We start from the raw sequence: 16,285 nt of genomic DNA, 5'->3' as shown, positions 1-16,285 counted from the left end.
CAATGGGATAGCTGCAGTGTGGCTTACATTTCAACACTACAGAGATCTGGCCTAACTTATTCTGCGCTAAATGCGTCGTATTATATTTGTACTTGGAACTCAAGCTTTGGAAAAGAACGTGTCTTCACATGAGGGTAAGGTATACATTGGTATGGTGATAACATTTTTAATGGGAGTCAAGATTTTATTAAGGGTATAGAGATGAGTAATTTAACTGCTGTCCCTTCTCTGATGCATTTCAACCATATCAAGCCAGCTCAGCTCAAACAACCTGCTATAACTGGTGGCCAAACTTACTGATCCTCCAAGCCGCATACAACAGTCTTAAGAAGTCAGAGAGCCAGGGTGTGCCTGACGGGGGTTGGGGCTTCAGCCTTGTTCCTGCTGAAGCCTCAAGCCCTGGCAGGTGCACCTCTTTGGGCAGAAGCCCTGAGACTCTCCTCCCTGCTGGGTAGAAGCCCTTACCTGGCCACCCCGCTGCAAGGCAGAGGTCCCAAGCTTCCCCCCCAGTCTGATAGGCAGAGAATGGAGCCACAATTGGGCCACCCCTGCTCTGTAAAAACATGTGGAAGTGCGACTCTGCAATAACCAGTGTATACAGCATGATTCAAGCGAAGGAAATTCTCCAGGGTCCTTTGCAAGAAATATTCAAACACAAGAAGGGCTTAATCCATTGAGGAGGAACTGGATTCTAGACATGTGAATCCAGGTGACGTCTGTACAGAATAGTTCTCGCTGCATTTTTAACTCCGTGAGCCTTACATCAGCTGACATACAATGGCTAAAGCACGTTCTGCATAGGGGAACCCTTATTTACATCTGTGCAACCTAACTTCAGTGGCCTTACATAGGTATTGCCTGAGGGCAGGAGCTGGCCTGAAGTCTTTAGCTGGGAAATCACATAGTCTGGCTTCATGTGAGATAATGAGGTTTTTATAGAGAAAACCACTGTAATAAATACGTAGATCCCAAACTGCACACAGTCTTCTAAATTAAGAGCAGTCTTATAATGAATTTGATACATAGAAAGCCACTGTAATCCTTCAAATTGAACTGCAAAGCATTTTAAGGAAAAAAGTTTAAGATCCCAAATTTCTAATATACTATGTGCAAATGGGATTACAAATACATTGGCATTTAGAAATAGCCGCTCTCCAGTTCCTTGCTGATTCCCCGGCAGTTTAATTTCACTCCAGCAAATATCCTCATGCCTAAAACAGATTAGGGAGTGCTAGCCAAACACATTTTCTTGAATTTTATGTTCTGTTTATACCTTGCATTCATTAAATGTAAACTGATTTAAAGCAAGCGCTGAGAGTAAGCAGGTTAGACATAAGATCAGTGTATTGTAATCTGCTGTTCCGGGACGGTGCAGCATGAATTCTTGTGGGGTGGAGGTAAGGGGGACTTCTTTGCAAAGAAGAGTTTGAGCGGGAATTGGTAACATTGATTTTTATCATCAACCAGCTTTTTTCAGTGGTACGAACCATAAGACTGTTAAAGGTTTAACAGCAGGAAGTTAGTGGCTTTTGTCTCTGAGGCCTGGAAATCTGGGAAAGTTTGTTCGTGAGGCTGGAATGGGAAGAGAAACCGAGTGAGGCAGGATTTAACCATTCATCGGTATCCTTAATGAGGAGCTGCCCTTTCCATCAAATGTCGGTTCTGTCCCAGTACTTCCTCTGTTTTAAATGCTACATCAATGTCTGAGAATTAGTGAAGTCAATGTGGTGTCTCAAAATCTAGTGAGAGTTGTTTAGAGAAGGTGAGGGAGAGGTTAAGTTAGCAACTTGGAATTCAGTTGAACTAAAACCTAGAGGCCAATGACTGACTTGAGTCTAGGTCTTCTAGCAGATTGTGCCTCACTCCTAAGTAGTGTTGCCCTTGTAAGGTTCAGCCAGCTAAGCTGTCTGGCTGTGGAGATCGTCTGAGGCTTCGCAAAGGAAATCAGCAGCCTGCCAGTACAGTGTGTTCTGGGTCAGTCCTTGTAGGGGATGAACTGCACATGAGCAAATCTCCTCTTTGAAAGCTTGCTTCATGCTTAAAAGAAAAAAGTCCCTGAAGATGCAAAGGTGGGGCTGGCTAGGGGAGGAAAGCGTAGTCTCACTTGGTCTCCGTGAAGTCCGACTTCCTCCAGAGCCTCTACAGCTGACACTTGAGTTGAAATAAAGCGTGAGAGCACAGTTAATGTCACCAACAGCTGCTGCTGAGCTGTTTGTATTCTCTCCGAGACGATATGCGCTAAAATATAGACATGAACTATGCAGTCTGCAAGTGGAACAAATTGACAACATTGCCTGTTCCCTGTCCCCAGAAGACTTGATACTTAGACCATTCAGACCACCACATGTAGGCTCACATACCAGCCTCTCATAGGTATGTGTCTAGGTAAAATGGCATGTTTTGCAGAGTCATGTGACCCTTAGAGGCTAGTGGGAGCCAACTCTAGTGGAGATGACAGTGCTTTAATGGATTGCCTGCAATAAAATCAGCTCCTTTGTAGCCAGCCCTAAGTCAGCTTTGTCAAGCTGGAGTCAACAGCTGCACCCTTGTCTTTAGGTCTGCACTGTGAAGTGTCAGAGCTAGGGTAGAAGACATAAGAGTCCTGATGCAAAGTTTGTTTCCAGCACAGGGTGGAGAAGTGGAAATGTTTTCAGGAGAGTTGATTGACGAAGGGCAGAAAATAAGCGTTTAATTGGAAGTTATAGTAGCACTTAACAGTAGCTATTGATGTTTATCGAAGTGTCTGCAGTTTGTATTTCCAGGTAGGTGAAATTGCTAAATATAGAGCAAAGGCCATGGTGCTTGGGTTACTGGTTGTTCTTTATTATTGAGCCCAATAAAAGCACATTGTCCTAAGATTAGTACAGAAATACAAAAGATGCATTGGGCTGCTTGGATTAACTTAATTTAGTGCGTCCGACCAACCCTGTTGGTGGTTAAAGTTGCTGGCTTGCTGCTGTGATCTACAGAGCTTTTTTCTGTATTTCAGTTGGCCCGGCGCTGAAGAATGAATCAGAATTTCAATGACTTGTTAAGGCTGTAATACAAACTGTAATTCACTACACGTTTAGTTAAAGATGTTGCCAACTGAAATAGTTTGCTTTTTTAACATATTAGATCATTTTTATTTTATCTGGGGCAAGGCAGGGAGCAACCTTTGGCTTGACGCTTTGGACGTTGAAAAGGGTTTATTTAGCAAAATTCATTTTATAAAAATGTTACCAAAGAACAACAGGTGCCAACTTACCTGATGTTGGAAGCCCATGTGCTTTGTCGCATGAAGAAAATGTACTGTTCATGATAGCCAGTCCACAGGCAATTCTTAATTTGGCTGAGTGTTCCAGATGTTAGAGCTGGGCTTATTGGCGGCAGGATGGAGGTCCCTTCAGCACTGCTCCTGTTCGCAAGCTTACACGAGGAGATTAAAATTGGCCTATCTGGGTTTGTGAGGACACAACTAACCAGCCAAGTCTATCTTCCCACTGACCTTATCACTTCGGTTCCCCTACCGTGGCTTTTCATTCCAGACAGGATCATTTGGAGGCCCTTAGATTTGTCCCACTGACTCTTTGGTTGCAAGGTAGGGTCTAGTGTGGCAGATCGATCTGCTATTGCCTCCCGGTCTGAGGTTAGGCTATAATGTATCTGAGTCCGTGCTGCTATTCATCCTCATTGATTGCATGATAGAATTAGCCAGTTACTATTGTATTTTTGCAGGTGATAAAGTAAGAGCGATCAGACTGGGTCAGACTAATGGTCCATCTAGCCCAGTATCTTGACCGTGGCCATTACCAGAGCTTTCAGAGAGTGTACAGAAGAGGGCAGTTGGAGTGATCCACCCCCTTTTCCTCTCCAGGCTTCATTTTGGCTAACAGCCACTGATGGACCTGTCCTTCATGAACTTACTCAGTTCTCTTTTAAACCCAGTTACATTTTTGGCCTTTACAACATCCCCATGCAACATGTTCCACTGGTTAATAGTGCGTTGTCTGAAAAAAGGTTGGTATGAAACCTGCTGCCTATTAATTTAATTGGGTGACTCCTGGCTTTTGTATTGTGGAAAAGGGTAAATAACCCTTCCCTATTCACTTTTCCCACACCATTCATGATTTTACAGACCTCTGTGGTATCCCACCTTAGTCGTCTCTTTTCTTATCTGACCAGCCCTAATCTTTTTAGTCTCTCCTCACACAGAGGCCATTCCATACCCTTGATCATCTCTGTTGCCCTCTTCTAAACCTTTTCCAGCTCCACTATATCCTTTTTGAGATGGGGTGACCAGAAGTGGATACAGTATTCCAGGTGTGGGCAGACCATGGATTTATATAGTGGCCTTATGATATCTTCTGTCTTATTTTCTATCCCTTTCTTAGTAGTTCCTAACATTCTGTTCGCCTTTTTCTTCACTGCTGCACATTCAGCAGACACTTCAGAAAACTGCCTCCTGCTTTCTGTTGCAAGGCAAGCATCCGAGCTAACCTGTTGCCTTAGGTTATTCTGAATGTCTCTTCCTGATGTCTACCATTCACAGCACAGCCTTTCGCTGTCTTTACAGAGCCAACAGGGTTCATTTTTGATGTGCAGTCCAACACCGTGATGGCCCAAGGAGGAACCTTTGAAAACATGAAGGAGAAGGTAAGTGTTACTATGAGCAATTCTGTAGCTTTCCTTTGGCAGTGGAAGTGCTAGTGAAAGTGCATCTCTTAGCTATTAATTGAGACATGGGGAAAACATTCACTGACTAAAGTTTTGTTTTGACAGTTTTGCTCTCCAAGATGCATTGTCCTGGCCTATTAAAACCATATCCAAGCGATCCCATGTTCCATACAGTATAATACCCTTTGATGCAAGCTTAGCAGTTACAGTGATGGTACAAAGAAGGTAAGCAAGTGACAAAGATGTGACTCCTTGTTCCTCTCTTCCAGATCAGTGCAGTGCGTGCAGTGGTCCCCAACAGGAGCAACAATGAAATCATCCTGGTGCTACAGCACTTTGATAACTGTGTGGATAGAACAGTGCAGGCCTTTATGGAAGGTAACGATCTCTAGTTTCGTCATCTGGGTAACTGGGCTTTAGCGACAATGTTTACTGCGGGTTTTGTTTAGAAATAGCACATCTTTTCAGCAGGCACTGTATAGCTTTCAGGAAAGGGCCATATGCTATTTTTATACAGTATGTATACTTTGTGACTGGGGACTCTCTCAGATCTTCCCTGCAAAGTGTCCAAGTACGGACTCTTCCCAGATTGGCTTTCCTGGAAGCCAATCCAAAGATGTTCCTCTCGGCCTTCCCATCATTTTATTCAGAATCTGCCCCATTAGGTTTTAAGAGAAAAAAAGACAGTTACTTTGTACCAAACAATACCTAATCCAGGAGATATCAAGTATTTAACCATTGCATTTCTTGCTCATGTGCAGAAGAAAAGGGATGTCTGCATCAACCTTGGGGTAGTTCTCTCCTCCCTTTTGAAACATGCTCATGTATCGGGATCAGGTGGCATATTGCATCTGATCGAGTTCCTACCTTGTAGGACAGGAGGTGTTCACCAATGAAACTGTCTTTTTGCACTTCTTGTCTGTTTCTTGTACTAACCCTCACTCACCGCATGGTGCTTTGCCTCTGGCTAAGAGTACATATGGGTCGTGCAGCTACTCCTGGTTTTTGTATGGCATGAGTGTAAGAGAGTGTGAAGCATTTTCCAGTGCTTATCTTAAGTTTCATTTCAGGCAATGCCAGCGAAGTATTGAAAGAATGGACAATAACAGGCAAGAAAAAGGTAACCTTTAAAATGTGCTTTAAGTTACTTTGCTAGGATCTATATCACCCTGGCATTTTCTTCTTTAACGGCTCCAGGGCATGTTAGAGACCCAGCATCCTTTATAATTCCATGCTAAATCATGAAGAACAAGGAAAGAAACCACAGGGAAAATATAGATAGATATATTGCTGTGGGCAGAATTGCCTCACATGAGGTAGTCACCAGTCCGGCTAGTCTAACTTACAGCTGAGGTGAAATGCTTTATCTGATGACTTCCCAGGAAGGTTTGAACCCCTCCCCTCCCCAAACACCATAATGCACTTAGTTCAGTTCTACGGTGTAATATTGATGACACTGCCTTGCAGAATCACCATGAAAATTTACTACCTTGGCCACAAATTGTCCTCCCCTGCCCTTTGCCATGATGATGAAAACACTGCTACATGCTGGTCTTCCTCCCTCCCATCCCACCCCCACGCTGGGGGAGAAGTTGTCATTCACTTTGCATGTGTTCAGCCTATTCTGTGTGTCCCGTCATGAACCCTTGGCACTGAGCAGCCTCTGTTTCCTGCAGCCTCTGCTTTGATGCCCTTCTCCTTTGCAACACATGTTTTGCTCATTGTCGGTTTTGCCTGCTAGTCCGTTCAGAGCCCTACACAAACAGTTAACTTAGGGGGGTTTCACTTATTTTTTCAGTGATTAATGCCATCATATCGAAGTACACTACAGTATAAGAATTTAAGCTATGATCATGCCAAACTACTCTCACTAAATAACCAACAAGCACTAAGGAGCAAAACAAAATACTATAGCTCTGATGAGCAAAAAGTGTAGGAGATGTGGGGGAAGCGAGAGGGTGTGTGAGGGGTCCCATCCAAGGGCTGATGGTGGGTAGAGCAGCCTCTAGAACGGTGTTGAGTCACTTCTTAGCGGCGGGTAGGTGTGGGCTGAGGCAGGGGATGTGGGATCACCTCCTGGGTCACCGTCACCCAGCAGGATTAACCGCGAGGAGGTAGACTGGAATGTCACTGCTGTGTAACTGATACGAAAGGCAGCGTTCATCTGGTAACGGGGGCATGGCTTCCCCCACGCACCGCTGCAGGGGATAGTGCACTCACACCTCATTAATACCAGGCTATCTCTTCTCATTGTTGAATAAATCCCTCCTGCGTTTATAGGATTGGCAGAAAAAGCGTTTAATTCAGCAATGCCTGGGCAGTAAGCACAAAATGAATTTTCCCTTCAGGAATTAAGCTTAACCTGTTTTTTGTGGGATGGGTATTTAATCCTTAGAACAAAAAGAAGAAAACGAAACCCAAACCTCCAGTTGAAGCAAGCCCGGGCCTCCCAGATCCTGGTAAACTGGCATCCACTGAAGGGGAACAGTCTGCAGCTTCCTCTGAGAAGGGCGGGATTAATGGTTACCATGTCAATGGCTCGGCCAATGATACGGAGTCTGTGGACTCGCTCAGTGAAGGCTTGGAGACGCTTTCGATAGATGCCAGAGAGTTAGAGGATTGTGAATCTGCCACACCTGACGTGCCCGATGGAACAGGTTAGACTTTCGAAAGTATTGTAGGAATTGAACCGCTCAGGAATTTGTCAAACAGCTATTTTCTCCCTTCTGGTGCTGCTGCCTTTCTCTGTGCCAGTTCTGAATACGGAGGTTTTTTTAAATAGCATTAACTCTTTGGCTGTGTAAATACTCTCTTTGCTTTCCACTCTTTGGCAGTTGTCACAGAAAGAAGGGCTGCTCACCCTGTTGATTTAAGTTTTGGTGGGAAGGGGGCTGTTGAGGCTGGAATACTTTCTATGCTCCCTGTTTCAGCTTTCTTTGTTTGTTTGTTTCCCTGAACTCACTTGCTTTTCTACAGCAGTATCTGAGCTAGACAGTGGAATAATGGACTTTGAGCCAAAGTCACCCGTAATGCACTCTTCCCAGAACCCTCCATCTGTCAGGCCGCAGCCAGAGCAGAGGAATGCCAGCAAGTCTCTGTCTAGGTCCACGGCAAGCAATCAGATGTCTGCTTCCTTGTCTCCAGCGATGCTGGAAGATGTTCCGGTTTCTTCTTCAAACAAGAAGTTAGGTAAGGCCTCGAGGACTTGCATGCGCTTGAGTTATAAAGCTGGTTACCTCCAGCAGGGGTCTGTGGCCACCTCTCTGGTTGTACTGCCCAAATGTAGCTGGTTGCTGGTGGATGGAGAGGCACACTAGCATTCTTTTTATTATCTGGTAACTGGTAGTGCACTCTCCTCTCTGCACAGCTGGAGTCTTGACAGCAGTTTAGCTGTAATGCCTGAAGCACCAAACTCATCTCTACAGCAAGGGTAGTAGATAAGCAGTCAGTCACGCTGCATGTGCTTAGCCTGTTTCTCTGTGTGCCCCATCATGGAGCCTTGAGCCTGTGTGCTCTTTCTCCTCCGTGAGAGTTTGTCTAGGAGCCAAAGCTTCCCAGAGACTCAGTTACAAGAAACGACAGCCTCTGGTTATTTTTCCTTTCTTCTGTTTTCTCCACCTCTGTTCTCTTGTCTCGTCAGCAGGAAGGACCTCTGAGACCCCAATTTTAAACGCCATCGTTATCCTCTGCTTTAGTGAGATAAGAACATCCGGCCCCTAGTGCTGGTAGTTCACCTTCTTGCTGTAATGAGGACCATAATGAGCCGTTGCTAATTTAGCTTGTCAGGGGGTGATGGCAGTCAGGGAGCTGCAGAGACGCACATAGGCATGGTGATCTGCTCTGTTGGAGATCTGAAGTGTAGAGACAAATTTTTGTAACAAATAGCCAAGCCTTTCATCTCTTTATCTTTCAGAGGAAATCGCTCTCTGCATGGATTTGATTTAGCTTCTAAAAGATTTCCCTTCCCCTGTAAACTTTATTCACAACTGGACAATTTTTCCATATGATTCAGTGCTTCTGCTTGCTATTCCTTGAGGTGGGCTTCCATTCAGTCGTCCCCAATCTGTAGCAAAGGAGCAACACACAAGAGATGCATTAGATTTCTCCTGTGTATGAAAAGCCAGTGACACATCTGTGTTCTCAGCTGTAAGGAGGAGATTTCGTAAGCCCAGAAAAACTTCCACCTGTGGAAAACTCTGCAGCTGTCCAGACTAAATCCAATGTTTTTGTAACAGGAAAAGGCAGAGGGGAGTTTAAAGCCAAGCAGTCTGTGGTTTTGAAATGAACTGAAAGACTCCTTTATGATTTATCACAATCTGGAAGATTTTATAAGCTAACGTGCTTGGCTTTTTGTTGTTTTTTTTATTATTATTTTCTGTCGATAGGTTCAAATATTGAAAAATCAGTGAAGGACCTCCAGCGTTGCACAGTCTCATTGGCACGGTATCGGGTTGTGGTTAAAGAGGAGATGGATGCCTCCATTAAGAAAATGAAGCAGGCCTTTGCTGAACTGCAGAGTTGGTAAGTAGAATAGGAAGAGATCCAACCATTAGGAATTGGGATCAACAAACTGAGTAAATAGGAGACCTAATGTTTTACCTCATGGATCGCTCATTTGTCTTTTCCCCTTGCCCTGAACACTGCACATCAACCTTGTTAAGGAATAAACATGAATTCTAGGTGCTGGCATCTGCAACACCTGTATCAGCCTAGGGCCTGCTGTACCTTAGTACACCTGCCCTCCCAGGCTACAGACTTCATACAGCCCACATTGGAGCCACTGTACCACGTGTGCCTTAGACCCACCCCAGCCGTATGCAAGGCTTCAGTCTGTCTGTTTTAAGCCATGACTCTCTGGTGCTGGAATTGACAATAGCAGCACCCTGTCAGCACTACCCCGATGTCCAGGCCAACACACACACTCTGTTAATCTGAGGAAATTCATAGGCAAAATATTTAAGGTATTTATCTTAATCCTACCAATTATTGCAGGAAACGTGGTAAGAGAATTCTGTAGTTTTCTTCAAAAATATAAATGTTGGGGCTTGGTGGTAATTCCATGTTAAGGGTAGCGTGACGGGTGTGGAGGGAAGAAACCCAGTGGAAGAGAAGAAACGCACATGAGAGATCATCCCACACAAACTTAACTTTGCCCCCTCCCAGGCCAGCCTTCCACACTATGGAACTGCTAAACCTTGTATGTATCATAGCTATGTTATTGAAGGACTTATTTTAAGATGATGCCCTTTTAAGCTGATAGTACCTATTACACTAGTTGTCTGTGCTGAGTCTGTCATAATTTTTTGAGGAATTGCCCTACCTGATGGTCCCAAATAGGGTCAGTTTTGGTGAAGAAATGTTAAAAACTCACTGGAGTGAGTAATGTTGTTTGACAGGCAGCTAAATATAACTCTTGTGATAAGGGATGAGAGTAGATTTCTGTGGCAGGCTTGCAGATGTGTTAAAACCTGTCTGGTGACTGAGCTGGCCATAAAGAAGGAGTGAAGGTTTTGCTGTAGTGATGTGAAGACATTTGTAACTCAGTTCAAATGCTGTAGTGGTGTGCGATCACCATGTCCTCAATCCTGTAAACATGCACGTGCTTAACTTTGCTACTGTGAGACATTCCATTGATTTCAATGGAACTACTCCCAGGAGCAAAATTAAGCACGTGTGTAAATGTTTGCAGGGATGGGGCCTGTATCAGCAAATGTGTCGATTCCATAAACTGTGATGTCGTCTAAAGACTGTAGTGTTTGAAGCAGATCTGTGAGGCATCCTTAATTTGCGCCCAGCTGTGGAGCAGAGTTAAGGCTGTTTGGGTGATGTTACCTTTGTTGCCAGGCTTTCTAATTGTTTGGGATGTCTTGGTGTAACCTTAACTTGGAATTTCTGGTCTTTCCAATATTTTGAGAGAAGTGTATTCTCAAGAGATTTTCCCCTATAAATAACTGAGATATTTACAATCTTAACTCAGGTTAATGTTTTTATGGATGGGAATTAATACTATTGATTATTTATGACCTGTTCCCGTCGATTTTGTCTGTGGCAGGAGTTGAAGTAATATCAATTATTATTACTCTGACCTCCTTCTGTCAGCAGCTTTATCCTCTGCCTCTCTGTATGGACAAAATCTCTGAAAAACCTCTCATTCGAATGGAAAGCTTTAAGGGGCTGGTTCTGTGTCAGTAATTCCTTGCCCTTTGGATTAGAGTCCATGAAACACTTGTGTCTTTTGTTCAGAAAGGGTAAAGATTCAAGTCCCGTTTAGCAGCATTGCTCTGATAAGCTCTGATTGCTGAGAGACAGAACCAGCACGAACCAGGAAACAGTTCCGTGAGGCAGGGATGTTGAGTACATGTCTGGAATGCAGCCAGTGGGAACCTCCTTCAGTAAATGCCAAATGAAGTGCCTCCCTGCTGGGAGGCTGTGTATGTAGGATTGATAAGCCACGGCTCTGCAGCCAGGTCAATTTAACTTTAGAGAGAAGACGACCTGCCCTTTCCCGAAAGTGACGCACTTGCCACTCAGTTGGGAAGTAGGTTTGTGCCTTTGAGTATCGTTTCAACGCCCTTTATGCTCCATGCTTCAAACAGTCAGTATGTTTAACTCCTGTTGGCACAAAACAAGATCTTGGCACTAATGGTGCTCACTGAGCCATCTCTCCTGCTGGTTTTCGGCTGAAGAGTACTTGCCCCAATGCTAGATTAAAAAGCCGTCTGTTCTTTGGGGGCAGGGCGTTGACTGAAAGGCAACGTTTGGACTCTTGACTTTAGAGGCCGTGCGGGTGGGCTGCAGAACAGCTGCTAGTGCTGTAGCCATCAAAGCTGTACTCAGACGACTGCCATTTGATTGGCTGTTTCATGCCCTCTTACACTCGACTCTTACAGTTTCTTACACCAAACATGAGGCGCTGACCTATGCTTGTAGCTGGACTTGCTCCAGTCCATGAGGACTGACACTCTCCCCAGAATGTCAGGCCTGTCTCCGTGTGGAAACAGCCAAAGGCATCCTTATGCACTCAGAAGTTCTCTTCAGCCTGTGACGTTTCCACTGTTCAGCAGAGCGTTCTCCAACCTGGGCTCTGCTGAGGCGGTGATAAAGCAGTGAAGTGGGCTAGTCAGTCGGGGGCACTGCGTGGTGCTGTACTGAAGGATTGCAGTCTCCTTTGCTTCTCAGATCCCTCCCTCTGTCTTTGGGTTGGCGTTCAGGCTGGCAGTATTGCCTGGGGAACATATATAATGACCAGAATTCTCCCCATACCATGTAGTGAAGCATGGCTTTGCGCACGAGGTGTTGAGCTTTGTGGGGTATGTGGTTCTAGTACTTTGGACATGCTGTGCATTGGGCGCTGGATCCGGGAGTTCCACCTCAGCTTATCCATGTCACATGCTGTAGGTTGCCTTCATTGTCTTGTGGAGGAGCTGCCAGGCAACCTCCAGTCTTTCAGGTACTTGTTATATGTAAGCCTGAAATAAACCTGGCCCAAACCCCTTTGTGTGCATGTGCAAAGGCAAGCAGCTGTTTTACTTCACTAACGGGCAACATCTTGCAGGCGCTGTTGCCAGAGTTTGGATACAGCTGAAGTCAGCCCTTCTGATGCTGGGTGAGATCACAAAGGTGTGGTCAGGTATTTCACCTTCCTCGTTTTCCCCTGAATTTCAGCAGCTACCAGCTGGCTGGGTGTTTTCCTCTCTCCTAAACCTGCTTTCTCAGGAGCTGCAATTCAGATCTCTGCTGTGAACTGGTCTCCCCTCCCCCCACATAGATTTGCCCCTGAGGCAGAGCCATCAAAAAATGAATACTTGTTTCTGAAAGGGTCTGGCACAAGGAGCTTGTTTCATGCAGTCTGGGTTTTTCATTGGGTTTGGATCAGACTCACTCATTCAGTGCGTGAACCTCAGGCAAAGCCACTTGACCTTTGTCCCTTAGTAAGCCCAGCTGAGCTTTGCTGGGTAAACAAAGCAAGCCTGAGTTTGCACAGGCTACCCAGCCTGCTTTTGGGTTTGCCCATCACCCGATTTGGAGGCCTGGAGTGCTAAGCCAGGAATGTCTGATAGAAACAGGCCGCTGCTTTAGCATGGGTGAGGGGTGTGTGTGGAAGGAGGGTGCAGCACGGGGGTAGTTCTCTGGGGTGGTCACACGATGCACAGCAAAGCTACTTCTAACCCTGGAGATAGGCAAGGGTCGTTCAGGCCCCACACCCATGGCTGGATAGTCATTGCTATGCTCTGTCGGGGAACCCTTCCTGGAGCACAGTGTGGGATAGCGTTAGCAGAGTGCAGTCACGGGGTACAGTCCCTTCCTGTCCCCTCATGCTCTGTACCACACAGTCTGACTGAACTGGTTCTGGTGTGGCTGGGAATTGTCAACCGGGCACGGTGAAATCGCTTCTGGATCTTTTTAATTTTGTGCTTGTTCATTACTAGTAAATGTGGTGTTTGTATTCTGGTAGTGCCTAGAGCACCCCAGCCAGGGTCAGGGTCCTATTGTACTGGGCACGGACACACTGTCTGCTCTGAATAGCTCACAGTCCTAGAAATGTAGGGCAGAAGAGGTCATCTAGTACATCCCTCCTGCACCGAGGCAGGACCAAGTAACCTTCGACCATCCCTGACAGCTGTAACTTGTTCTTAAACACAGCCGGGATTCCACGCCTCCCTTGGAAGCCAATTCCAGTACCTAACTAGCTGTCTAGTTAGAAAGTTTTTCCTAATATCTGACCTAAATCTTTCTTGTTACAGATTAAGCCCATTACCTCTTGTCCTACCTTCAGTGGACATGGAGCACAACTGATCACTGTCCTCTTTCTGACAGCCCTGAACATAGCTGAAGACTTCTCAGGTCTCACCCACCCCCACCCCTCAGTTTCCTTTACTCAAGACTAAACATACCTAGTTTTTTTTAACCGTTTCAGGTTTTTGGAATCTTTTATCACAATTGAGCTTTCCTCTGGACTCTCTCCAGTGTGTCGTCAACACCAGGGGCAAGTAGCGTGGGGACAGTTCCCTCCCGTGTCTTACATCCAACGCTCCTGTTAACGCAGCTCAGAACATTAGCTGGTTGGCTCCTCTTCAAATTGTGGTCCACTATCACCCCCAGATCCTTTTGTGCAGGACTTAACGTGCAGCCAGTTACTCCCCCCCATTTTGTATTTGTGCATTTGGTTTTTTCCCTCCTAAGTGCAAAGTACATCACTTGTCACTGTCGAATTTCATCTAATTAGACAACACAGACACAGTGATAAGTAAACAGAGAAGCGCAAGGTGTGGTTCAGACAGAATTCTTAATAGAACTTGCCTCCCTCCCCTCTGAGACACGGGAGAGTACAAGCATTTCAGATGTACTGTGCTCTGTGCCCACTTCCAAATGGGCAGTAGAATAAAGACCCTCCCCGTTTGGTGCGAGTAAATCATTCTCAATGAGGAGCACTAAGTTCTGATCCTTTGGGTACTATAACTGCAGAGATGCCCGTGTAGCCTGCTGTGATGTCACACCTAGAATGCAGCGAGAAGCCGCCCTTTTGTATTGCGGAAATATCAGAAACTGTAATGAGCCTAAGTTAATGAACTGGCTGGTAAATGTATTCGTAACATGCTGGCTGCCACGCTCAGTAACTTGGTGTGTCACAGGGTATGGACCGGGTCAGTATGGACAAGTGAGGCGTAAGAGTGAGACTGAGTGCAGAGGGGGCCTTATAGAGGAGGGAGCAGAATGGAGACCTGAACCCCTCCCCATCTATATCTGAATCCAGACTGTGGGCATTGGCCTTTCCTCCTTTGCCTCCACAAAGTCTGAGTAAGGCAGGTTACTCAAGTGCCTTTCTCCACATGACCTGTTCCTTTGAGCAGCAGCTATGGGAAGTGCCTCCTTGTCTGCTCTTCAGTGGTTGAGCTGAACTGAAGAGCACTTACCCTAGTCTGAACCTGGTCCTCACCTGAAGTTCTAGCTAGAACTGCCAGTGCAGGCTGCCAGCTGAAGGTTTCGGGGAATGTTTAGTCTCCTAGCAACAGATACGCATCCAAGTCACAGTACAACTTACAGGCAAATGAGGGAGGGAGCTTCATTGTGATCCTCTTGGTTTCGCCTTTGCTGGAAAGTTGTTACAGTCACAAAGGGCTTTGGGGGGGTCATGCCGTGTACTTGGACATCTGTGGGCTGCTTTCTGTGTGTGGTGACAACTGGAGGCCAGAGTGGTGTCTTAGTTGTTAATATCTTGAATGTCACACGTGTGTGTGTTTGTGTGTGTGAAATCCTGAGCTTGTCAATTCATTCGTAAGGTGTGTTCAGCTGTTAAAGTGCCTCTGTGATATGAGCAGAAGCATCAGCATTCAGCCTTTGTGGTTAGAGGAGAAAGTCCGTCCCCCCAGTGCCTGCTGCTTTGCCATAGCGAAGGCTGGAGAGTTGGTTTGAAGGGCTAGAGCATCAGAGCCAACTGTTAGCTTTGGGGCTTTGCTAGGATTTCTTAAGTCTTCTTTCTGTTGCTGCACAAAAGCCACGTTCGTACCTTCTCAGCAGCCTCTCAAAGGTCTTCCCTCAAGCCTGCCATGTGGCTAGCCAGAACAGAGGGAGTTTGCTTTTTAGCATTGTGTTTCATAACAAGCCCAGAGACCTTTGCCTGTGCGTCTGGCCCCCGTCCCGGTGAGAGCGTGAACACAAATCACCTCTCTAATGAGGCTGGTTACCGACACCGTCCACATAGAATGAGATGGGGCAACGCGAGACTAAAAGTATGTCCCCTGCTCTGTCCTAGAGCTCAGCTCCTACTGACAAACGGTTCTGGAGGGAGTGTTACCTAGTGGTAAGGTCAGGGCCTTGGCCATCAAGACTTCTGGGTTCTGCTCTTGTGCTGCCCCGGACTCAGCCTGTGACTCGAGCAAGTCACTGAACCTCTGTGGCCTAGTTTCCTCATCTGTGAAAAGCAGGTTTTGCTGATGCAGGTCTCCAGAGCCCAGCTTCGTGCAGCAGCTTTACCATTGTCGTACGGGGATTGGACCGGTACCCAGGCTGCCCTGGCAACAAGCACAGTAATTTACGTGGGCCAAAGTGAAATTGGGTTTTGTAGTGCTAAAAAAATTCACCCAGAGCTCTCGAACTTCCAGACCAAACAGTAACATGAGAACATTGAGGTGCGTGCTAGACTTCCAGTGTCTGCTCATTGGAACACCGGCTTTCTGCCGCCATCTGCTGGCCTGTTCTCTGCCGAGTCTGACCAACGTCTAACCGAAGAGCTTCCTGCTTCTGTACTGTATGCAGCTGGCCACGTAAAGGGAGGCCCCCCCCCCAAATCCTTTGGTAACTTGCTTTGAATTCTGGGTTGTTTGTGAACTCAGGCTCTTGATCAGACCTTTTGATTCCTGTCACCTTCTCTTCTTAGCCTCATGGACCGAGAGGTAGCGCTGCTGGCCGAAATGGACAAAGTGAAAGCAGAAGCAAGTAAGACATGTTTTATTTTTTAAAAGTGGCTCATCTTAAAAGCTGGTGCTGTTCCACTCTACCAGCAAAGTCGAACAGACACTGCTCCAGTGAGAGCAGTGTGTGTAGTACATCTTCCAACTTCCATCGTTCCCAGGTAAACTAACCACACACACACACACACACACACACACACACACACACACACACACAC

General features: G+C 46.0%; 1 protein-coding gene across 2 annotated transcripts in view; it reads left to right on the top strand.

Moving 5' to 3' along the window:
* Positions 1-16,285, top strand: part of SPATS2 (spermatogenesis associated serine rich 2) — a 31,134-nt gene that overhangs the window by 8,436 nt on the left and 6,413 nt on the right. Inside the window, exons 2-8 of one of the 2 annotated variants that reach the window (XM_029913449.1) lie at positions 4,556-4,635; positions 4,926-5,034; positions 5,727-5,776; positions 7,052-7,313; positions 7,636-7,845; positions 9,042-9,177; positions 16,034-16,092. In XM_029913449.1, coding sequence (XP_029769309.1) covers positions 4,556-4,635; positions 4,926-5,034; positions 5,727-5,776; positions 7,052-7,313; positions 7,636-7,845; positions 9,042-9,177; positions 16,034-16,092 — 906 coding nt within the window. Of the gene's footprint in view, positions 1-4,555; positions 4,636-4,925; positions 5,035-5,726; positions 5,777-7,051; positions 7,314-7,632; positions 7,846-9,041; positions 9,178-16,033; positions 16,093-16,285 lie in introns of both variants that reach the window. The other variant, XM_029913448.1, reaches the window with a different exon arrangement.

This window comes from Terrapene carolina, unplaced genomic scaffold, assembly GCF_002925995.2.
Source record: "Terrapene carolina triunguis isolate 2854851 unplaced genomic scaffold, T_m_triunguis-2.0 Scaffold641, whole genome shotgun sequence".
NCBI classification, from domain to species: domain Eukaryota; kingdom Metazoa; phylum Chordata; order Testudines; family Emydidae; genus Terrapene; species Terrapene triunguis.
The sequence above is the reverse complement of the archived record's forward strand: the minus strand, read 5'-3'. Positions and strand labels throughout refer to the sequence as shown.